The sequence below is a fragment of the Falco rusticolus genome, chromosome 7 (genome assembly GCF_015220075.1).
Source record: "Falco rusticolus isolate bFalRus1 chromosome 7, bFalRus1.pri, whole genome shotgun sequence".
Lineage (NCBI taxonomy): Eukaryota > Metazoa > Chordata > Aves > Falconiformes > Falconidae > Falco > Falco rusticolus.
Window position 1 is genome coordinate 19000912 of NC_051193.1, and position 25457 is coordinate 19026368.

Consider the following 25457-nt stretch of genomic DNA (forward strand, 5'->3'; position numbering starts at 1 on the left):
GTGAGAAAGACAGTAGAAGCTCATTTTATTTAATCTATTATTTCTTCTTTTAATAGTATTTTTTATTTGCTCTAACTCCTTTTTCTTCTACACTAGCAACTATTCATCTTGTTAGTCTCATAGAATTACAGATCATTTAGGTTGCAAAAGAACTTTAAGATGATCAAGTCCAACTATTAACCCAGGACTGCCAAGTCCATCACTAAACCATGTCCCTGAGCACCAGAACTATGCATTTTTTAAACACCTCCAGGGTTGGTGATTCTACCACCAGCTTGGGCACCCTCTTGCAATGTTTGACCACCCTTTCAGTGAATACATTTTTCCTAATATCCAATCTAAACCTCTCTTGGCACAATGTAGATTGTCTACTGTAAGAAGTACTATTGTGCAATAAGAGCAGAACTGCAGTAAATCATTTAACACTTCTCTGAAGCATCAGGAGATTTCTGTTTTGGTTACCAACATTTTGCAAGACTAAATAAAATAACAAGGCACAACAAACAGGTACTATCACACAGCATACAAAATTTTCTGTTGAAGCTGGATTCTGTTTAACTAAAAGACTATTATTTTATAGATTGTTAGAGAATAAGGCTTATGTTGCTAATTATGAGGAATTAGTAAATAATGGGTCTCAGAGTAGAAATTGAAATGGTACAAATAAAACTCAGATAAGAATTCTATTTCCAGATATAGTAATTCAAAAGCAACTTTGAAAGGTTTCTCTACTAAGATAACGATTAACAACTAGGCTGAGCAGGACTTCAATATTTTAAACCATGCTATGTTAAATCTATGTAATTTTGTTCCTTTTTTAAACATTATTTACAATGTCTAAACAAATTTTGTACTCTGGTGGTGGATGAAACTTAAAACAAGTGGCAAGAAATTAGTTACAACACTTCACAATTTTTTAACACTGCGAGATTTTGTTAGAAATTATTGTTATCAGAAAAGTGTGGGTTTTTTCTAGTAGCAACATGTACATTTTCTCTCGCCTTTTTTCTTTCCTTTGATGGTATGTCTAGAAAAATATTTATACAGAATCATGTCCACACTCCTTGAAAGTAGATTTTTGTTTGAGGAAATCTCCCATTACCTTAAAAACACAGCTGTCTCAAAACTGAATGGTCTTACACTGAATCCATCTCTTTGCCAGCTATTCCTCGTTCCCACAACGTCCCTTCCCCCAGGCACGGCCCCCTTTGCAGCTTGCATTGCAAAACCTTCCTGGCCTGAATCACACACCCAGCCAACTGATTCCTGTGACCCAGCTCCACTGAAGTATGCACTTCTCTTTCTATGGAGACTACATTTGACGCTTCTAATTAAAGAAAAAAAAAAAAAGCTGCACATTAATGTTGAGTGAATGAGACCGCTTGATTCCTGCTAGCAGCCAGCTCTATGCCTGCTTTCTATCACACATCTCTTCTCATGTCATTCCCTTTCATTGTGGCGCTCTGGAGAACACCTGGTACCATAGAAAGAATGAGACAAAGTCTCCACAGTCAGGATTTAGGCTTATTTAAAATAACTTTGAAATGCGGCCATATCCCAAATTCATCTTTGCTTTATTTTATAATGAGCTCAATTCATCCTAAAACTATATGAGCTCCATCTTAAACAGACTGAATATCTTGCTAACATTTTATTTTTAGATGATTCCTTTGCCTGACAATTTTGCAGACTACTCAACCAGTCTCCTGACAAATTCAAATTAAAAACATGATAATTAAATACAGAGAAGTATTTCATCCTGTTATAATCTTCAGCTGTCTGAAACATCAGAAGCTGTTATAAAGGAGCTGATTTGTCTCCATAGCAAAAAGAAGAAAGATACCTAGATGCTTGTCTGCATTGATTAATCTGTTGCAACACAGCTTTTGTAGGAAGGCCCAACCATCTAAGCAAATTTTAGGCATTGTCCATAAGATTTTGTGTTTGAAGAGATGTTTATTCTCTCATTTCAGCCCTACCAGCAGCTCAGATTCCAGTTCTCTTGCTTCTTTGGCCAAGGCACTATTTTCTCCAAAACACAGCAGAGATGATTGGGCTTAGACCTAACAGTCCCTGTGATGCATGTCCAGTTGTCCCATGTACTAATATGTTTTACTCACAATTTGTAGAACTTACAATTAGATTAAACGACAAACTGAAAAATATAGAGTCCTCCAAACAAACTCCTCATTTTGCTGAGCAATAGTTTTATCAGAGATCCCATAAGTAACTTGAAGCTTGTCTGTCTCCAGACTTCAAAGCTCTGTATTTCTTTCTCCATAAAATACTCTGCCTTCCTTTTCAGTAAATACATTCAGTCTGCACAGTTCTACTGAAAGAACTTTGTATTCGAGTTGGCAAACAGGTCAGCTATAGCGTCCTCTCTGAATACTGCTTTTATCTGACAGGTCTACGAGTCAGCAACATCTTCCTTAAAGGCTCACTTCCACTATCACATGCATAACCACTACAGCATTTTGTTCAGATGAGTGATGTTCAGTAAATATGCCCTAGGCATATCTAGTCCAAAATTAACACAGCAGCAACAAGATTTAAACTCACAAAGGATCGTACGTGTATCTGACTTTTAATTTATGAAAGATAACTATCTGGAAGCAAAGTGGCACAGGGCAAAGCACAGCACTAGTTAAGTCAAAAGCCTTGTAGGCATGGGAAGAAGGGACGCGGCCCAGGACTGCTGCTGCAATGGATGCAAATGCTGTGTTTTCACACCTACACCACATATATCACATATGTAACTGTGTCGGATTGTCCAGGCACGTTCCCTGCATGCTGGCCAAACTCTTTACTTGCTGATACATTCACATTTTGCAGAGCCAAGGACAAGATGAGGAAAACCAACTCAACTGTCATCTGCTGCATGGGAGGTTTAGGACACTTCAGTGCCAGCAAACAGCTTTCTACCCTAGGCTGAAATGCTATAGTAAACTTGCTTATATGTTTTACTGCCAAACTACATACAACAGAATATAACAGCTATTTGACTGAAGGAATAAATTAATTGGATTAGTAGAAGCTCTTTGGGGCTGTGAGTGCTGCTGTCCCACACCCAGCCTTAGGCAGCCTCTGCCCTTTGGGATGATTTTGTGCTGCAGACACACTCTGTGACACAGTTCCTGTCCAAAGGAATATATGGTGAAAACAGAACTGACTATAGCAAGATGATGACTTCTACAGTTTTTATGTTTTATTAATAAGCTATTGGAGAAAGAGAATGGGGAATCTGTGAAGGTTGTTTCATTGTTTTCCCCATTTCATATTCACTTCAGACCCAACACAGACTGGCCTGGGAACTCTTCTTCATTATGGCAGATAGTAATGTCCCTTTAAAGGACTATGAACCAACCACGGGCTGCTCTGTTTCCACCTGGACTTCAGGACAGCAGAAATACAGATAGGCTGTCAGACCTCAGCTGAGAACTTCTGCCCTCATACAAAGCTAGCTTCTTTCACCTTTGTGTCAGTGACAAAGGAGATGAATGTGGACTAGAATTCATTTTCTAATGGCATGTTTACAGTCCTTCTATTCTCCAGTCCTCATATAACAAGGAAGAATATTTTAATTCTATCTAGAAATTGGAGGAAAGTATTTAAATGATATTTTTTCTCTTCCATAAATAATTCAAGCATACATTTCAGACAAATAACATTTCATTATCTGAAATGTGCCAGTAAAAGCTGAGCTGGGAGAGCTATATTAGGGACATAGGAATTATTCTGCATACCTGAAGGAAACAGATGCAGCAGTTGCTGCATTTCCACCAGGTACCATCCTGCAGATTACACAAAATAATCTAACAGATAAACAGCAATTAAAATTAAATTGGAAGGTTAAGAATTCTGGACAAAGTTGTCATTTTCCACTTGATTTTAGTTGGAACAGCAAATGTACTGAAGCACCATGAGAAACATTGCCCTGCCCTTGTGATCTCTCTTGTGATTCCTGGGAAGCTTCCAGTGTATTCTGAAGCTCACAGTCTGATATACCAGGAAATACACACAAAATATGTTGATGTGAAAATATCAGATCAGTTCAGTCTGGCAGACTAGGAAAGTTCAGCTGGCAAGGGTGGGTGAGCACCTCTCAGGATGGTTTTATAAAATGAACCATTATGACAGAGGTTGTATAACCAATTGCAAAGCTCTTATGTTAACCAGTTATTTTAATTGTCCTGAAAAGGTCTGTCCAGCTAGGGTGGCAGCTACAAAATGCATGTGGGGCAGAGCCTCTCCCCATAAATAAGCCTATACTTGTGTAAGAGTAATAGCATTAGGTTTGTTAATAAAAAACAAAATAAATCCATACCTACAGTCCAAAAAAGCCCTTGTCCAGGACTAAGTAAATTGCAAAGCTGCTAATAAAAGAAGCAATAAAGCTGAAAGATTGTGAAGGAAGTATGCTTAGGACAAAATGAACATTCATTTTAAACAATAATTCTCTCTACATTTCAACAAATGTGCCCCAAAAGGTGGCTACAACACAGAGCACTATCTCAGGACTGCACTGCACCGCAGAACAGTCACCTACTGAAAAGCTACAGTAACTGCTGCATGAAGTTAGAATTCAGAATATTTAGAATCTAAACACTGTAATTACATAGCAGTATAATTATAGTTAATTACCTGAAAGATTAGGAAAGAGCTTGTGCAAAATAAAGGAAACTCTTCCTTCAGTTAATGGAAGGTTTTGCTAATAAATTTTTCAGATCCAGGTAGAAGAAAATGTATTTCTCTTAAAAAATAACATGCCTTTTATAAGAATCTGTAGTGGAAAATTATGGCAGTTATTAAACTTACTGTAGAGAGGTAATAGATGGCTCTAATTCAAAAGAACTGAGTAGAGAGTGACTTCTGCTGCTTCCAATATCAGTTGCTTAGTCTAGGCAGCCTCCCATAAATCTTAACAAAATCCATGACACTGCTGCAAAACAAAATGAAAAAGAAAAAGGACAAATAGCTTCACTTTCATTTCTAGCAACTGACCCAGCCCCCATGGAAAAAGTGTGATATATCTCCAGCTGATAGCTACAGGAGCCTGAGAAGCAAGCAATATCTACCAGCACTCAACACAGTTGCATACGGACTATCTATTATCAGATAGACATTTCAAAGCAAAAAACAAAAACCCCCAAAAAACCACCACAAAACAAAAAAACCTTGCCAAGCAGCCAAGCCTGAAATGTCAATTTAATTGTTACATGCAATTGCAACAGTATACCATCTGCAATATCAGACACAGTTCAAAAATAATCGGATTAACAGACAATACCTGTAAAGTATAGAACAGAGGTAGTTGCCCATTGCTGTGAATGACAGCAGCCAACGTGTTCTCCATATTCAATTTGATTACAAATTCTTATATTGTCTGTGTTGTCCAGATTGCACTAGGAACACTCAAAATACACAAGACAACAATCATAGCACTGAACTAAAACTGGGGGCAGGAGGAGTGTATGCGTGGTGTGTTTGGATTTTTTTTTCTTTAAAGTTTTCTTTGGCTTTCTTTTCTTCAATTAGCTCAGTATAAGTTGAGCATTTGTTTTTTCCCCCCTATAATTAAATTGTTTTAAACCACCTTCTGTCACTTTCCACTGCCTTGTCACACTCAAAATTGTTGATGGAAGTGATTATTTTTTTCTTTATTTCTTTCTTTAGGTTAAGCTAAAGTCACTTACATCACTAAGACTTTACAGAAATGGCTTGTTTAGTACATCCCAACATTTTGGAGCAGAAATACAGTCAGTATATATTCATACACAGGAAAATAATGTAACTTTGCAAATCCCATTAAGAAATACTTGTATAAAATTCATAGAAAATTCATATTTCTAAAACCAGATGAAAATAATAGAACCTACTGTACAATGACTGCATTCATTTCATCATTTCTTGTAAAATTTACATTTCTTAATTATGTCAAGGCAAATCAATTCATAGCTTTTTATTAACCTGAACTTCTTGGTTGGAAGTAACAGCTCTCATTACCAAATGTCATCAACAGTGAGAGTTACTATCTAGGTGTCTATCTAGATAATTATATGTCCCTACTGTTTAAGGCAGGCTCACTTTCCTTGTTCTTTTCACATACTTATTCTATCAAAATAATTAAGAGTACACACAACACTCAGCTTCTGCCAGTTCACTACGGCTGTAGCTGTCAGAATACTCTATTACCAAAAAGTTGGGAGGGTGGTGGTGGTGGTGTTTCTTTGGGTTTGGGGTTTTTTTTAATGTTTAATTTCCAAAACCAGAGTCATGACATGCCACTGAATAATTCTTCCTTGTAAACACCTTCACTGAGAACTTTTGTAAGAATGTGTTTAATTAAAACTGAGCAGGCAAGTTGGAAAAAAGAGAATACAGCAGTAACCTTCAAAACCTAGATCTCAAATTTGCTGTGAACCAGGGCCAACTCACCTGCTCGTTTAATACAAAATGACTCATCAACCAAGACTTCCCCCTAGAATCCTCCAAATCTATTGCTCAATAGTTTCAGTCTTGTAAGAACTATTTCTGTGATGAAATAGGTTCAAATATATCTTTTTATTTCTCCTAAACTCTGTACATAGAACAATAAGTTTTTCAAGGGTCTGGTCATGCAGCACAAAAACTATTGCTAGCAAAAAAATCCCTTTTTTTTTAAAATAGCATTTTACCAGTCTCGAATAACAGTTTTTCTATTAATTCTAGAACTTGTTAAATCAAGCCCATTACATCAGCTTTTAAAGAAAACAAAAGAGCACCTATAACTCCATGGCTAAAAAACATTCTGTTTCCATTTCTTCTCTCATTAGTGAATATAAAGAAAATGGTTATTACAACTGAGATTTATGATGTGTACTCTAGACAACAAAAAAACCCCAGCAGCAGAGAGAAGAGTCCGATGTGCTGAGCTAGGGAATGTGGACGCCTAGACCTTTACTTCTCTGTTACTACATCATTAATTCCCACACTGTCCCAGATATCAGTATGAATGCACTTGATATCTATTCCTCTCCTCATGGCAATACAAAAATCACTAGAACAGTGAATGACTGTAATTTTCCATTAATATGAAAATAAATGTTTCTGTTATCATTATTCCCTGTCAGTAAAGGGCAGAATACAGTCTTTGCAGATCTCCTTAGCTAAAAATTATGCATCCAAGTGTCCATGCTGATTTCATTAAATTTATGAGCCTTTGATAAACCCAAGACAACAGTCACACTCTTGGAATAGACGGGGTTCTTCCTGAAGATTTTTTTCTGTGTTTTTCAATGGAGGTCTCCAAGGAAAACCTGAGAACTGCATGGTGAATAGGTAGGTGCCCCCTTGTCACAGTGCTGTGGGATTCATTCAGCAGTATTCACTGGTCTACCACCAGCTGTGAGGAAATTTGGGTCGCATTAATAGGCTGGTGATGCTCAGCTTATTTTCTATATTTTCCCAGATCAGAAATGTCATTCTTCAGCCAAGATGCACACACGAATGAGAACAAACTTGGCTGAAGCTGACTCTGCAGTGGACAAAGGCAGTGCTGGCAGCTGGCACTGAAACATTCACATTATTCCAGCCTAAAAAACAGTCTCCGCTCTGAGATCACTTCTAATCACACAAAATTTTGACCAAGCTAGCAGAAGTGATGCTGTTGGGGAGGTTTGTTTGTTATTTTTTTTTTGTTTGTTTTGGTTTTTGTGTGTGTGTTTTTGTGTTTTTTTCTGGTGTTTTTTTTTTTTTTTTTTTTTTTTTTTTTTTTTTTTTTGACTGTCAATACGTGGAGACATTCAGGGAGACTGGAGAATCCCCAGCTCCAGAACTTGCTCCAATGACCAGATGAACATCTTATGTGCAGTGGTATGCACAGCATCTTTTTAGGTAAAACACGTCACTGTGCTATGTTTGGTTGCTTTGGTATATGACAGGGAAGATTCAAATTGCATATTTGGGCATGTGGATTTGCTCAGTCCATATAAAACAGCACAATACAATAAGAGGCTATAATATTTCCTAAAGTAAATATTAAACACAGTGTGGTTTTTTTCTAAATGAGGAAACTGATAGGAATGCTTACTGGATGTTATCATAGCTCTGAAGACATGGTCCAGAAGGAAAAGGAAATTATGCATTGAATTGGAGAAAGGAGACACTGAAACCAACTGCAGTATATATTATATCATCACCTTCTGTGACTTAGCCACATAAACTGCAATATATTATAACTTTCTTTATGTAAAACTTTAGCTCTGACGATTCTAGGCTGAACTCTAATGTAGTGCTAAATAATGAAGTGAATAAATTCACCTACTTGGTGTTCCTGCCTGCCATGACATGCAGAGGCAAATAATTCTGTTTATCTGTGTAACCTTTTGACTATGCTATGAGGTTGGTCCCTAGAGATGAACCAAATGATGGTTTACAGAGACAAAAGAGGGGTCATTATAGAGCTTTCTGTAGTTAAATAAAAGGGAACAATCTGACATTATTTCTGGCTGCTGAAATTTGACAAACTAATATTACTGTTTGCTGAAAAGATGACAATTGCATGCACAGGTTCTGTCTATTTATAGCTAATTTCTCTATCTTTACACTACAGTGAAAAGATTATAATATCCACACAGTAGGACTGAGTGAGCACCACACACAAGCCAAAAGACCTGACCTCCATTTTGAAATCCTAAGGAATCAAGAAAAATTCAGATAGGCAGTCTTCAGGAATCATTGTGTACGCGTATGTCAGGCTGTGAACAAACATCCTTTTCCTAGTCACGGGTAACTGCTAGTAGCACTGCCCCAGCTTTCCTTGTTTTCTGAAAGCTACCACTTTTATCCAGCTTACGCAGCAGATCACGTAAGCATGCCAAGATTTGTTTCAAGCAATATAAATCAGGCTAGTTTAAATGGTAAAAATTGGTTATCTGAGGTAGCCTAACTGATCTTCCTTGCAGCAAACAGGCAATGATCCCACATTAGAGCACTGGCAACAATTGGTGGTAATCTCTGGCTGGTGGGAGGTGACAAAGCTGGAGGTGGTAACCTCTTTGCTGGTACTTCACTGCTGTAATACGCTCCTTTGTAGTGAGTGTTAAAGTGCTGGTTTTCTGCAGCATAGTTACGCACTCTGAAGCACGTTCAGGTTCTTACATATAAAGGAAACTCTGCATCCAAATAGCTTTGTGTCTATTGTTACGGAAGTTAAAAAAGAGAAAGAAAAAAATATGGTTTTCAACTGCAAAGTGAATTTATGTATAGCAAAAAAAAGAAGGTTTCTGGAAGGACTTTTAACTACTGTTTTATACAAGATCTCCTTCCATTCGGGGCCTTTAATTCTTTACACATGAATAGCAGTACCACCTTCTTTGCCCTACGAAATGTGACAGATTCTAGATAAAACATGCCAAGCAAAGTCAGAACTATGAGTTATACTGTTACATGCACCACCTATGCACAATATGGGAAAACAGCTTTTGACAAACCAAAGTAGTTAAAAGGACAATGCAGTATTTAATTCCTAGGCAGAAATCCAATTCTGCGCAGAAAGGTAATCTCCATATTTGCACACTCAGCTTTCCTTCTCCCCAGACACTGTTGTCTCCTCACATTCACTGAGAACTGGATTCACAAGACTGATCTGCAAGCAGCACCCAGCTGTTGCCATACCCAGCCGACTGCCCCTGCCCACAGCATTACAGGATCAAGCCCATGGTCCATCCTCCACCTTGCAGCTGCGTGCCTTAATGCAGCTACCTGGGCAAGAGTGCCAAAAGGATGGCCACTAGGATTTTACTCGCACAACTGTTCTCATAAATGGTTACAGGATAATTATGATTATGCATCTTCTGATACCTTTACTTGTCACATCTATACTTTGCACAGACGGGCTGGAAAAATCATTCTGACATTGTTCTAGTGCTTTTTGTAGGCTTGCCATGTTCAGCAATGACAGCTGTTCACCAAGCAGCAAAAATGGCTATCTGGCCGTTCAGCTGAGCCACTGATCTCTCTTCTGGGCTTGTGAATGTAAGAGATGGCAATTTCTGGATTGATAACAAACTGTTCCTTTCCCCCATATTGCATTCATGAGACTTCTTGGCTCTGCTGTGTCCCCTCTCGAGCATTAAAGAGGAATGTGCTTCCAGCTGTCCTCTGAGAGTCTCATTAGGTTTCCTCAGCCACTTCCATGAAGTTTCACATTGTTGCCCAAATCCAGTTGGTCTGTAACTATTTGGAGAATTCTTAATTTCTGAGCCTAAATACTTTGTGCTAGTCAAATGAACACAGAGATTATAAAATCATGTTTCCAGGCACTTTCAAAGATACTTTTTCTTATGCTAATAGAAAAATAATGGTAGATTTGAGCAGGCTAAGTCTATATTTTTCACAGAATAATCTTGAGCAAATTAAATATAAAAGCAGTGATTGTAGAAAGATTTGGGTGACAAACTTTTTCCTTAAGTCTTTAGATGTATCCTGTTCTCTACTTTGATTTTCACATTTGGAGTTTTTGCTTGCCTGATCAGTTCTGTGACGTCCTTTCTTTATTACTCCTTATGCTGACTTATCCGATTTCTGCAAGAGTCTTTTAGCTTGCTAAGCAAGCAAACCCAGTAGAAAGAAAAGTGAATTTTCACGTTGGCTGAGTGACCTGATTCAGATAAGTGCAAAAGCCATGTGTACACTGCTCAGGAATGGGGGAGCTGGACATCTGAGTTCCCCGTTACTACCTCCATAGATGTACAACCTCTAAGTCCAGGCCTGGGCCTTGACTTGGGAGAAGGAGGTTCCACCTTCACCAATACTGTATACATCTCAGTAAAATCTTGATGAGTCTTACTTCCCTACAAAGTATGACAGTGCATATCCTGGCACCAAGCCGGCATCACAACAATCTACAACAGGCAGCACACCACCCCGGCCCAGCAAACCCCAGGCAGAGATCCTCACCAGCTGAAAAACATTAGTGCCAACAACACCACCCAGTAGCTCCAGGAGCAATGATTTCTAACTCTGAATGCCTCCATTCAGTGACATATGCCTCCTCCCATTGTTTTTTGGTACATCCAGTCTTGCGCCTTTTTTAAAATTAGCTCAAATGTGCCACCTAAACACGTAAGATTATCTTAAGGCCATATAAAAGTGATTTACAGGGACACACACCTAAATACCCCAGAAGTGAGGCTTAAGGATGTGAAAAAGACATGAGCCAAGCTCATGAAAAATTCTGCTAAATCAATATGGTTCTCAGGGGAATAAAACCCTGTTCCCCTAATGTTCTTGGATAGTTGGTAGCATTTGTCACAATGGGGCTCCTATCCTGAATAAGCCTCTGAGTACGACTAGAATGCAAATAACAACTCTCAGAGTTATTACATTCAGGGAAATTACTCTGCTGAACTAATGTGTACATTATGTGTATTATTTATATGAATCCAAAAAGACTTGTTAAACGAATATTCTAAAACACAAGTAGAATGTAGATAGGCTCAATGTAATAATTTTCACTTAGAAAGAACAATACAGCATAAACACATCTGTTTGTTTTACATCGTTCACAGTATTTTAAATTAAAATAATATCTTTCCTTTCCATATTCCTTTCTTCCTACACCACCATGAAACAGTTGTACAAGGCTATCGGTGATTTCATCAGTGATACTGCTCCTGGCTTTTTACCAGTTAGCTAACATGTTCTACTGGTTGATGGGTAGGTTACTATTTCTGTATAAGAAAAACAAATTGATGGAATCACTCAGAAGCACTGAAGACTACCAAATTTGGACATTATTAATATGAGAAAGAAAGCTTGTGTCTAAAGTCTCAAAAACAATTGCTTTTTCTTCAAAGCCAAAAATCTTCTATAAGCCTACGTCGTTTGCCAGCAAATTTATTCCTTGCCACCATATCAATTAAACTGGCTAAGTAGCTATTGACACTACCAGAACTTTACGTTCACGTTAACCGAGCTGTTCCCAAAGGTGACTATTTTGTCACACTGAAGTGGCAGAAGGCAATGCAGAGGCTACAGAGAGGTTAACCTTGACTTTGAAGAAGCTACTGTGCACGTCTGTGACAGACAAGGAAATGAAATTACTTCACTGATTAATTAATACCTTACCCACAAAGCACACCCAGCTGCTTAGTTCCCAAGAAGTATTATTAATTAATTATGTACAAAGTATCCAGATTCAGAGATGGTCAGCATACAGTGCTTTTAGTGATGGCATCTCATAAGATGTCCTTTCTCAAGGCTCTGTGTGCTAACTCTATCCAGATGCTCATTTACCGACATTTGAAAACTACTATCACTTGTCTACCTGTCTTCTTTCTTCTAAGCTACAACCGGACTACTTGGAAACTTGGCAAAACAGCCTACTTATTAGGGAGCCAAATTCGACATGACCAAATTCAACCATTAGCATAGAAGGGACAAGCCTGCTATGAACTTCTCCTGAGAATCTTGCAGGAAAGCATCCATGCACTGAGGTCCAGTAACTGTCATCTCTTCACCAAAGCAGTTGTAATTCAGTAATACTGTATATACACATCTTGTGCAGTTCAAACACTTTCTGGGCATGCGAAAACCTAGGAAGTCTAAAATCTGACAACAGTATAGAAGTCAGAAGCTCAGAAGCTCTGACACTGATCAGCAAAAAAAGCTGTTAAGTGGACTAATGTTTCTGGTGCACCAATGTTTCTGGTGCACCAAGCACTACAACAGCAGAGGAAACTCGAAGTGAAAGTCCACAAACTGGTCAGCACCCATGAAGGGTACTAAGTACTCCCAGCTCCCAGTGATTTCAAAAGGAAATCTGCAGTCCTTTTGTTAGCCTTGCTGTTGCGTGATCAACTCTGAACAACTTCCTTTTAACCAACTGGCAATTGAACTCTTGATTCTTTGTTTGTGCTTTCCAGGCTGTCAGATTTAATATACCCATTGCTTAATGATCCCATCCTTACCTTTAAGTTTACGGAGGATTTTTCTGTTCTAATCCCAGCATATATCACAATCAAAATCCCTACATTTCTACTCTTGGGGGATAAGACCCCAATTAGCAAAATGGACACTCCTTTTGGAATGATTTCACACTTCCAACTTGTAAACCCCACAAATTTGTAGTCAACTTTAATATTGTCCACGTCTGTTGAATTTTCTCTACTAAAGCAGATCCAGTTTGCTTTGCAAAGCAGACTTGGCTTCAGCACACTTTCACTGTGCTGCCCTGTTGGATTCTGTTGAACAGCTCCTGGTGACAGAACACAAGGCTGTTTCATTAACCATCCACCAACAAATCTAATAACATGAAGAATTTCAACACTTCGTTCACGGTTCAGTTAATTTAGCATAAACTTCTCCCCAACGAGGTATCACAAAGATCAACAAAACTCCAGAGAACGATTTACTGTTCTCATACATTCATGTATGTATTCATACATTTGTGAAGCTAGAAGGCATCTAGAGAGATTATGCAAGAGCAGCTGATGAATTAAGATAGTTTGCACTTCCAACATAGAAAATGGTTACAAAATAAAACCCCAACCTGAGTAGAAAAACAATGTCATGGGGAAAAAAAATAATCTCAAGGTATAGTTTTTATCATCAGGAACATGTTGTTCACAGAAAGGCTTTGACTGACGGGGAGACTGAAACTCTCTGTTCACAGACCAAAACCATCATGGCCAACATAAGCATCCCTGAGTTATTCTAGCCCTGCAGAACCCTTTGTCTGTCTGTCCCTGGGTTTCAGTTTGTTCTACTGACAACTCCCACTTAGTGCAAATTCACTTTTTGGATCTGGAATTCCAAACTTTCAAATAATGCTTGTAGTTAATGCATTTATTCATTTCCCCAATTGTTTCACAATAGGTTTTAGCAATCTATAATTAAGACATATTAACTGAAAAAAACGTGTGTGCTTTCAGGTGTCTTAGAAAACAAATACATAACAATCGTAGTATAATTCACTTTGTAACATAGTGATTTTGTTTATCGATTTCTATACACTGAAAATATGAAGAGCAACTTCATTCTTCACAGTTTGGTTCATGTCATTCTGCAACTGATAAACAACAAAAACGTAAAGAAAAAACAATCCAACTGAAAGTGAATGTTAAAATTTCCTTCAATCCCACATCCTGTTGTCAAAGCCCAAACACCTAGGACCAAGGAACAGACATAACAGACCAAAATAGAGACACTCTAAAAATTTGATCAGAGAGAAATCAATACTGAATAATAACCAAAAACAATTAAAATATGTCCAGGAAATTAATGGTTGACTTATTCCCTGAAGAACGAGGCTTTGTACTTCTCCTATACTTTTATCCCCTAGTTTAAACCTGGATTTTCTCCTTCCTCCCAACTGCCTTCAGTGAGAAGTTTTCAAAAGTCTTGTAAAACTGGGCAAAAAAAATTATATGCAGCATAAAGTCTGATCACAGAATTTTCAGGAAGAGTCATCTTACCAGTTCTTGCTCTATCTTAACCAAGGTTTCAAGTGAGCAGACAGCATTTAAAATCTTCTGGCTTAGAAAGAAGAAAGAAAGGAGGAAAATATATTTCAGAAGAGCTAGATGAAAGAGCTAAAGAATAGACTAGCAAGAAACACGGAAATCCAGAGAAAATAAATAGCCCAATCCTATAAGGTGCTGAGTACTTGCAATACTGATTAAAATGAAAGGCACTTGACAAACAATTTCCTGAAATCATATCCAAAGGAACAGTCTCTGCCTTTCTGTGATGGATACACACAGGAAAGGGTCCATCATTCTAGTCACTGCTTGGTCAGCAATCTTTTTTTTCTGTCTAGACATCCTTTTTTTAAAAAAAAACAAAAACCCTCAAAGAAAACAACAAAAGGCACACATGTTTCTCTCTTGCTTTTTGTGGATATCTGAATTTTTATATTTCTCTTTTCATATACTAATGCATACAAAATGACTAGAGATGATCAACAAAGTCTACGGACCATCCACATCCTCCAGCTTTATTAAGATTAGTGTCACTAAGATGAACGGAGGGAGATACCAGCAGACCCAGAGGATTCTTCCAGTCCTAGTATCTCCTATGTTTTCCTCCTCCTCCGCCCCTGTGAAGCCAGCATGTCCCTTTCCTTCAGAGGTCCAAACCATTATAGTGGTACAGGGCATAAGCCAGCGAGCGCTATTCAAAGCGCAGCTCTCACCACTCTTTTACCAGATGCTCAAGATACCAGTGTGAAAAGACATCTTTTTTTTTCTCCCTGTGTTTCAGCACAGAGTTGAAGGGTGTCAATTATTAGGCTTTAAGCAGGGCATGCATTCACTCATGTCTCCAGAACAATGTTTACATTAACAAACACTTTTCAAGTAGGCAATGTCTCTTAAACAGTAAAATGCTGTATACAGACATCAGGTCACAGCAAAAAGAAAGCTACAGATACTCAGGAAGAAGCAAGAGGGAGCTGGCTTCTTAAATGATCGTGACCCGTGGGGAGATTTCATTACTCTGAATAATTACAGATTCCTTTGCTACTTATGCTGAATAGACATCCTTCTGCAGCTCAAAACAACCATCATCATTGCTTATACTGTGAAAAAGATTCAGAAAACTAGCTCAATCGCCCTGTAGGTACAAGCATTTTCAAGGTTACCCAAATAACTGCAGCTGTTCTGTTAGCATGTCCTTCAGCTGCATTAAGAACCATGCTCTGGGCCTGTAAAAAGTGTTCAGCAATGCATGGATGCACAGCGAAGATTTAGAAACATTCACGGATATTTTATGTATTTGGTCTCTGAATATCAAATACTTGAACCTTCTAATACAAATGCCCAAAGTAATATTTCATTCCTATTAAATGCTCTAATAATGAAGGGAATATCATATACTTTATCAAGTACATACAAGCATTGTAGTATTTATACAAAGCATTTAATAATTGTATATAGGTTTTTATAAATATATATGTATGTTTTTGTGTATGTATGCACATTACACAATATTATGTAAAGAGAATTATATAAATTACATAGCTATAATGGATAATTATGAACCAAATTATACTTAACATATAATTAGGTACTACTTTACTGTCCTTTAATACATATTTGCTGCTACCATCTTCCAGATTTTTGGACTTGGACCAGTTTCAAAACCTACAATTTTTTAAGTCAACAGGAAAAAAAATAATAAATATTTCTTTCACTCTCCATCCCAAATTTGGAATTTTACACCCTAAACCCAAATACAGAGGTCGAGAAACAATTCCCACTGTCACTGTAGCAGCAGGTTAACATTCTGGCACTGCATGCCCTTGCAGTGCTGCCGAGAGGCAGCTTTATCTTGCCTGAAATTGAGATGTAAGGCTTTGACTGGGACACAAATCAGCTGCTTAGCCATCTAACTTACTGGAGCTTAGCACCATGACTTTAAAAATACATTTTTGATCATTTTATACATCTTGTCTCTGTGATTGGAATCACAGTATGCAAAGGTGTCTGGCCTTATGGGTAAAAGCCATAAAACTCCTAATAAAAGTTTTATAACCTTTTTAATGACTTCTTGCATTGTATGATGCATATAGTATTAAGTATTCCACAAAAGAATACCCTGCCTAATAGTTTTCACAGGACTCCTGGAAAGGCCTGCAGAGCTCAGCAACAGCTTTGCCAATTTTGATAATAGCTCACCCCAAACTTACGCTAACAAATCTTTGTAGGACACCACTGCATGACCACTTTTATTAAAAGACAGAGTTGTACTAGAGTGCTAGACAAAAGTACTCGAGAAATTTTTGCAAATTATGGTTCAAGTGATAGCAGTTGTTACAATCTAGACTCAGTTCACCTATACAAGGAAAATCATAACAAAAATAATAAAAATCATAACACTGGTTCAGCATACAGAACCTACTTTAAAATATGTCCCCAGTAAGTTTTCCTTTCTCTTAAAAAATCTAATTTTAAAAATAATTTAATTCAGTATTTGATAGGAAGTCTCATTTCTAGACATTATTGCACAGAGAGAACTTTTGTAAACAGTGTTCCCTGCAGAGGTTTTAGAAGGAATACTTAGAGGCATCCACTGTAAAAGATGAGTTTGAAGAAATTCAGGATAAACTTAAAATGTTCAAAAACTTTTGATTCCGTATCAGTGAAACCATCAAACTCTTGCTTAGATGAACACACCCAGTGATTGTCAAAGCAAACAGTTCCTATGTGCTGCAAGATCAGGATTTCCCCTCAGCTATTTTGGATTAACTAAGGCTTTCAGACAAAAACAGTAAAAATAAAACAACTCAACAAAAAAAATATAAATGAAATGACACAATGGAAAAAACCCAGGAGTGATTCTGAAAGGCAGGAGAAAAGGAAATGAGAAACGAGGAAGGAGAGGGAAATTGAAGCGAAATATAGCTCCCAAGAACATTTTCCCAGTATTTCCTCTAAAATACAGATTTCTTGGAAGCATGAAAATTTTAAGGCATCAAATTCCAAGTCACCACTCAGACTGAGACCTTTGGATGCCAAGTCCTATACCTTGAATTCAACAAAGGCCACTTGGTAGGCTGAGATTTAATTACACTCAAGCTAGGCAGGTTCCCCCACTTAACCAATGTGCCACCTGGTGCTAGAGAGCTGTCTCATGTCTTTGTAATTCTTACTAGAGTCCTAAGGCTAAAACTCATCCAAATTATCTTTTTTTTTCCCCTCTTCCTTTCCACTGCAACACTCAATCATTAATCATCCAATGCAGAACTGACCTCTTCATTTCCCATTGCCTTTCTGCAAACTCTGAGACAGTTGCTTGTCTTTTTCTGAGTATCAGAATGATGCCAAGCATAAATATTCCCAAGGGGAGTTTGTAAGAATAGCTAGTACCAAAAGTTCATAAGCAAACCTACTATTCACTAACCTCCCTGGGCAGACAAGGCTGGCTGTGCATATAAATACTCTGCCTGTGCCTACACCCACCACCTACCAGCTCAGCTCTGCCTTCCAGGGAGCGTAGCTATTATGCAGCAGTCTGGCCTGGAGGGCTGTCCCACAGCCCTGAAAGTGTTTTACTTGGTAATGCCTTCCTGTGCTAATATGCTAAAGATTCTAATTTTTTATCTTCTCATTCTTATAAGTTCCCTGTTATTTTTCGTCTGAGCTGCAAACACACGTTTTTGCTTTATCTATTTCATTTCTCCTCATCCTATGGAATGTTGTGATCCAGAAGTTATGTTGGATTTCTGACACAGCAAGTTGGCACCAAACAAGTGATTTCACTGCAGGATCATACAGAAAAAAAAAAAGTAAGGCCATAGGAAGAAACTGAACTCCCACTTCCAGCACAGCTATCCTCAAATACAACTCCAAAACCATCTTATCTTCTGCAAGACTGACTTCTTTTTAATCAAAATTTACACCTGTCATGACAGTGTTAGCATATGTGAAATAGTGGTTCCAAAGGATATGCACCTAGTAACAGAGCTCAGAACCACGATGTTATAAGCAAGGACAAGTATAGTTTTGAAACCTTTGAACTACATTTCCTGTTTAGCTCCTGTCCACCTCTTCCAGGGCAAGAGTAGCTGTAGTGGATAAAACCCAAGGTCCATCTAGTTCAACCACCTAGAGCAGTGGCCAAAAGCAAATGCATACTCAGCAGGGGAAATTTACATGTACATATAGTGCTTCCCCATTTATTATCCCAGTCATCAACCATTTTCAGTTCACGGATCTCCTGAGCAAGTGGTGATGTCGATGTATTTAGTAATTCTCATTGGATTCTCTTACATAGACACTTCCAGTTTCCAACTAACCTTATATAAAAGCTTAATACCCACATCACACTCAGAGAGGAATTCCACAGATTAACTACATGCCCTGAGGACTACCATTTCATCATCTTTTGCTATCAAAATGTTTTGTTATTAAAATAATCCTTGTACTGGGAGAGACATACAAGTGGTCTCCCCTCTATGTTCTCATGCCATTCATGATTTTATAGACCTCTACACCATATCACTCTTAGTTGTCTTATCTCCTGGCTGAAGTCCTAATCTACTTAGCTTCACATCTGACATTATTCCTTTGCCTCTTCCTCTATCTGATAACATCATATAAACAAATATATTACACCCAGGCAGTTTGTGACTCTTTCTTCTTTTTGCTTTTAATATCAAGAAAAAGGAAATCCAAGGTCCAAATCAGGCATCTGAATACTTCGCCAGAAACCCTGGCCAAAAAAAATGTAGTCACACACATATTTGAAAGGAAGCATTTTCATTAAGGGCAAAAGTATTTTTTTCCAGCTTTTACCTGCTTTTAAATCTTACTTGAAACTATCAAAGTTTTGGTTAGGTAACAGATGGAGGTGAGATGATGATTTGTTAACACTAATTTATAGTAACAATTTGAGATCTAGATTATGTGCTAGGCCAAAACATTCCTGGAAAAAACATACTGTAATGATTTTCCAGTATTTTTGTTCATAAAATTCAGATTAGATCAGATTAAACCACTGGGGTAGTGATTTCAATTTAGCAATTAGGCATTGCACAAGTAGCACTTAAATGTTCATATTCAAAAGTATTCTACTTTAGATGAGGAAACTAGGAGGACAGTGTATTTGTTACCCCATAAATAATGCAGGCTCTTCATATAGTTGTGTGGTTAGTGCCTCCTTCTGCACCCTTTTCAAGAGAGGAGAGAGAGGTCTGGATGTGTTGTTCTGCAGAGGGCATCAGCCCAGATCCAGGCAGCTGAGTTCTGAACAAAGAGGCACTGCTGGGTTTTTTGTGCACTGGTTTCCCTGGTTTTTGCAACAACAGTCTCACAAGCTTATGTACACTAAGTAATATTTCAAAATTATGTCACAATGAAGGATAGAAAAGAGGGAAAAGTTATTTACCTAATTTAATCATACAACAAAAGAGATATCAAGCTTTTGAGGATCATCATTCTTCCATGAAGTTTTCACCTGATATAAAAAGACAAAAGGAACAGATAACAGTTTGGAGGGTGGGTGTTATTTCTTTGCCTTCTGTTCTAACCGTCACTTCAATACTTGATTCTAAATAAGGAGTTGTGAAAAATAAGTTTTGAAGTTTCACATAGTAAAGGAGGGTTTTACAGGGAAGAGAAAGATTAAAGGAGTAAAGCACAAGAATCAAAAAGAGGTGATTCTTTGGAGAATTTTGAAGCAATCCAGTGTTCAAAAGCGACAGAAACACAAATCTAGCAAGAGGAGCAAAAATACATACTCCAATATATGTAAACAATAAACAAATTTAGAGGAAAGCAAAAGGATAACCTACTAGCTTTCGCTTCTTAGAGAACAGGTTACACTTTTTTTTACATTTCGCCCTCTTTTGAAATCATAAAATATAAATGCGTTATTTAATTCATAGGTGACTTAAGGGGCTGCTTCTGAACAGCTGAGACATACAAAAGCAAGGAAAACAAAACATAGTATTTAATCTGTTTCGCCAGCTTTTCGAGGGTTTCTTAGCAAGACTTTCGATGTTTTCATTTTATTCTCCAGATCTGCAAATAATCCCATTTAAGGCACTCTGAGAAACTGAAACTGTATCTGTCTCCAACACCTGCCCAAATACTTCAAGAGAGGCAATTCCAAATCAACAGCAGCAAGAGATACATTAAGCAGAGAATTTAAAATGAACTGACATGGGTCTTTTATCAATTATTTTGATATAAGCAGCTTCTGAGAGTACGTTGCACTCCTTTATGTCTTACACCACCAAGCAAACAAATTATATGAAACAATGATTTGTAAAAGATATTCAGAGTATTTAGTACAATTCTTTTATATGCCATGAATTGAACGTGGGATATTTTTTTCAAATTACTTTCCCTTTGGAAAGCATGCTAATTTTGAAAAAGAGAGGGAAATTAGATTCTCTACTAACATGCTAATAACTTTCAAAATCACAGTTCTGCTATAACTGAACAAGACATTACATTCTCTGCTTCCTCTAATTCCCCACACCCAGAAATTAATTCTGAATAGAAATAACCAGAAAATGGTAGGGGTATGGATCTCTGCTGACAGTTCTAACATTGTAGTTGCTAATCACATCAGCAAATACATTGCCAGGTTCCTCACCCCTTCCACAAATAGCCCAGGTAAATAAAGAACACAGACATGGGAGGCCCAGGGAGAGAGAACAGAGCAACCTTCCCTGTGTTAAACGGTGGGATATGTTTTTATGGATTACCTCAGACCACTGTGTCTTCTACAGTGCTTCAAAGCACAATAGTCATGTCTGATACTAATGAGTTCAAGACAGACCAGCTGTATTTTGACACGGGGCGGGGGGGGGGGGGGGGGGGGGGGGGGGGCGGGGGAGTAGGATAAAAAGGAAAAGATATTTCCAGATGTTAATCGTGTTTTAGTAAAGAATTAGAAATTTGAGTTTTGGTAGACATTGGGTAGGTCTGATTTTCAAAGCAAAAAGTATCCTCTGCACTTTCACGGTAAAGAATCACAAACAGATTCATCCCCAGTAACTAAGGAGCTAATTTTTGAACGGGCACTCAATATGCACACCTTCTACCAACAGCATCATTGCCTCAGTAATGAAAACAAGGTACCAATGAATTCTCACATTGGCCTCTTTCTAAACACATCTTCCAGTTGCAAGACTCACTAATGACACCTGCTAGTAGCATTATCTATATGATTTGAAAGCCATGAAATACACAGGGAAGACAGCATGAATGGCATGGTTTTAGATGCTCTCCTCTGGATTTTTCAACAAAGAGCTAAAACTATGTTAACAGAGGGTTAACAATGCAAGTTAACAGCCTCTCCTCTCCCTTAAGGGCTACACTGTGGAGTTTGTTGACTGATCTTTGGCATGTGTGCATGCATAAAACAGGAGAAACAAGAAATGACAGCTCAGAAAACTACAATCCCTTTCAGACAGAGCATGTGATGCTGAGAAAAGTATCACCTAACATTACTCAGTTAAACTTCAACAAGAAGGGAAGCTTTTTCCAAAAAATCTCTTTCTAAACAGACCTCATCATTCTTAATCCCATTACTATAGATTTTTCTTGCTTGCTATTTTCTTCATTCGTTCTTTTGTGAGTGACACCTACTTTTCATTTGGCAAGGTGAGCAACTTAAGGAGAGTGAAAATACAAAGGAACTGCACGAGGATATACAGGGAAAAAATTAAGCACAAAGATAACACACCATGAAATCAACAGACCTTACTTTTGACTGCTTTATCTTGTGTGGGGGACTGGAGCAAACAAAAAGACCTAGATTCCCCCAAAAACTACTCCATGTTATAGAGATCTCACCTAGGAACTACATGACATGGAATTTTCAACTGTTAGTCAACAGCGTTCAAAAGCCTTGAACTGACAGAAACAATAAAGATCACCTTATATGCAAGTAAATACCTTAACTACTAATCTCAACAAAATAGAGACTGGACAACACCCTGCTTCAGGATACTTTTGTCAATCAGCAATATAAAAACAAATGCTACTCTAATTTTTCCAATCTATTCCCATCATCTTTTTGATTGGATACATTTTTAAATAGTAGAAATCCAGCCCTGATTTTGTGTCAGCTATTGTACAAGAAACTTTGCCTGAAGAGATATAAAATGCTTAGGTAAACACAGCAACTGAAACATACCATTCATTTACATTTTACATACTATTGCTTAAATTTTGCAGGGTTTTCAGATTTAGGAGTCCTCTACCATGCGCATTCTAATAGTCTACCATTTTTATCATTTTGTGTTAGTTACAGCAAATGGCTTTCCCTAGAAAGCACAGAGTCTGGAGGTTATGGCAGGCACTGCTAAATGAAGTAAAAGGCATTAGTGAAGAGGACTGTCCATATCCCATAGGAACACTGACAACTATGCTCCCAGCAAGAATAGCTCGAAGGGAAGCATTTGTCAAATTGAGAGACCTGAACAATTCCATGTAATTATCTCTTCTTTTAAGTGATTAAAAAAAAAAAAAAAAGGCTATTGGAAATGGGGGCATTTGTGCTATATGCTGCTTTCCATGGCCCAAACACAAACCATTGACATGTCACTGCCTTGCTCAATTACACAACAGAATTCTCTAATTCTGGCCACCACAATAGTTGTGTCACTTGTTTCTCAAATGCGTTGGATACTGATCCCATGAAAATGACATCACAATACATAAGCACTCTTTTGGAAACATTTCCATGTGTGAAAAGCAGTAAAAGCCATCCAAGATACAGGAGATTTATTAAGACTCAGAAAAATCCATTCATGAATGTGAAAAGAAGCTGCAGTAAGGGTCAGAAGGCAATCGGAAAAAATATGTTGTCTAGGTAGGGGGGTGTGTATGCATGCTTAAATTTACTATTTTCAAGTCTCCTTAACATTGCAGCAGCCCAAAGTTCAGCTTCCATTCAGGTTTACTAAGAAACTCATCCTGCAGTGTTCCATGACAGGAAAAAGGATGCGGAACGTCATTTTTCTTAGCTAGAAAAGCTACTTTCCTTAAATGGTAATGCCAATTTTAATCAAAATTTGTATATGCTGTACCATAAGATGAATTTAAAATGTATGACTTAACAAACATTAAAATATTGCTCCTAACATTATATAGTCCTACCATACTTTGCCCTCACTCCTGACACATCTTTAGGCAAATTTTGTGGTGTGAAGCAGATATTTTGCAGTTCTATTTTTATGCCCCATCAGACACAATATAGAAAAAAATATATTTAGATTCTGGATCTCTTCCAAAAAATGCATATGATATTTCATGGTTTCAAACCCTGGCAAGCATTCAGACCTTTGTCTAGTTTCCTGTAAAGTTTTCATTTACAAGTCTTAAGGCATTACTATCACAATCTGTAAATTTCAGAAGAGACTCCAAAAATTAAATAGTTAAGAAACTCATATGCCTTCTCATCTTTTGGAGTGATTCAATTCCAGTCAGTCTCCTGGATTAACTTGCTTCTACAGGTAAGTAGAAGATTTAGTTCCAATAATCTAAGATTGGTCCATACAGAATTATAGCTATTATTATTATTTGCAAGACCTCTTTTTACGGAAAAAAATAGTCATTCACATTTACTAGCTTTCTCATTATTCTTCACATGCTCCTTTCATCTTAGTTTGGAGCTCATGTTAGAAGCAGGACAAACATCCCTTAAAGTAATATGCACTAATAATGCAAATAATTAAATGTTAATAGTGAGAAACAATAACTGACCTCTTACCTTGCACATCCCAACATGCATTGTACTTGGATGGCTACTAGACCTACTACCAGGTATGTAGATGTCTTTTTTTTTTTTTTTTTTTTTAAATTTTAATCCCAATTTAAAAAAGAAGTCTCATTTTGTTCAACTGGGAATCACTCTTTCAGTTTTACTTTTCAGTAAGAAAACTTAAGTATCTCAGGTCAAATCTAAAAGTGTTTTGGTTTGCCTGCTGAAAGTAACCACAAAACATTTTACAAGAAACTTTGCTATATTACAGTTGAGTGATATTTACAAACCCAGCCTTCAGTTACAGTCTTTTCTCACAGAAACATCATTAACGCAAAGTAAGGAAAGGTGAAGGGCAGAACCTCCTCCAGAGTATCAAGAAGTCACAATAACTTCTTTTGCTTGTGATTATAATGTTGGTCTGTGTGACAGTAATTTATGATAGCACATGGATCACTGTGGCCATGTTGATTGCCTTTCCTGAAAGAATTCACGTTAAAGTAGGATCTTCAGAAAAAAAGGAAATTAAGTCAGCAACTCCCTCAACCTGGGTAAGGGCTAATTGTCCAAACAGAAATTCTTTGAAGTTTCAGAAAGATCTTGGCACTCTTAGCTGCAACTAGCACAGGAAAGTTTTTAGTAGTTTTCTTTTGTTGTTTTTGTAAACTGACCTATGAAACTTTGCAGTTCCCTTCGATCATATCACTGAGTCACTGGTATAACATTTTTAGCAAGAGTCTGTTGTAGAAGCCAAGCTCTTCAGACACTCCTTCTCCAAATCATTGCACGGATTAAGGCATTGAAGCAGTTCTTTGTCTAATAACACAACAGATTCTATTGGAACTTTTAACTTTTGGCAGCCATGAAGAAGTTCAAACTGTATTTTTAATACCCTCTCTCAGACTTACTGGCTGGCAAGCCAAAAACTCACCCATTAAAGCACCATAGCACACTCACAATTGATGTATAAAGAAAACAGCTATTTATTAGACTTGTTTTCTGCAGTATGTACAAACAATACGGAGAGTGACAAAGTGCTTTTGCATTGTGCTAACACTGAGAGAGCAAAAAGAAAATGAAAACAGGGCATAAAACAAAGAAAGGATGTATACAATGGAACAAGCACAAGTTACTTATTTTGTTTTTTTCTTTGTGCTAAAAATAGAACACAATGCTTATCTTTCTGTAGAGCCTACTCACCAAAATCTGAATAAACCAGAGGTTAAAAATATGAACATCATTACAATTCTTCC

General features: G+C 37.5%; 1 protein-coding gene across 5 annotated transcripts in view; it reads left to right on the forward strand.

Annotated features, from left to right (window-relative positions):
• Window positions 1-25457, forward strand: part of LIPC (lipase C, hepatic type) — a 63736-nt gene that overhangs the window by 18416 nt on the left and 19863 nt on the right. For 2 of the 5 annotated variants that reach the window (XM_037396012.1, XM_037396009.1), the window contains exon 2: window positions 24255-24266. The exons of 2 other annotated variants lie outside the window; for them this stretch is intronic. In XM_037396012.1, the coding sequence (XP_037251909.1) occupies window positions 24255-24266 (12 nt within the window). Of the gene's footprint in view, window positions 1-7792; window positions 7876-24254; window positions 24267-25457 lie in introns of those variants that run through there. One more of the 5 variants, XM_037396011.1, reaches the window with a different exon arrangement.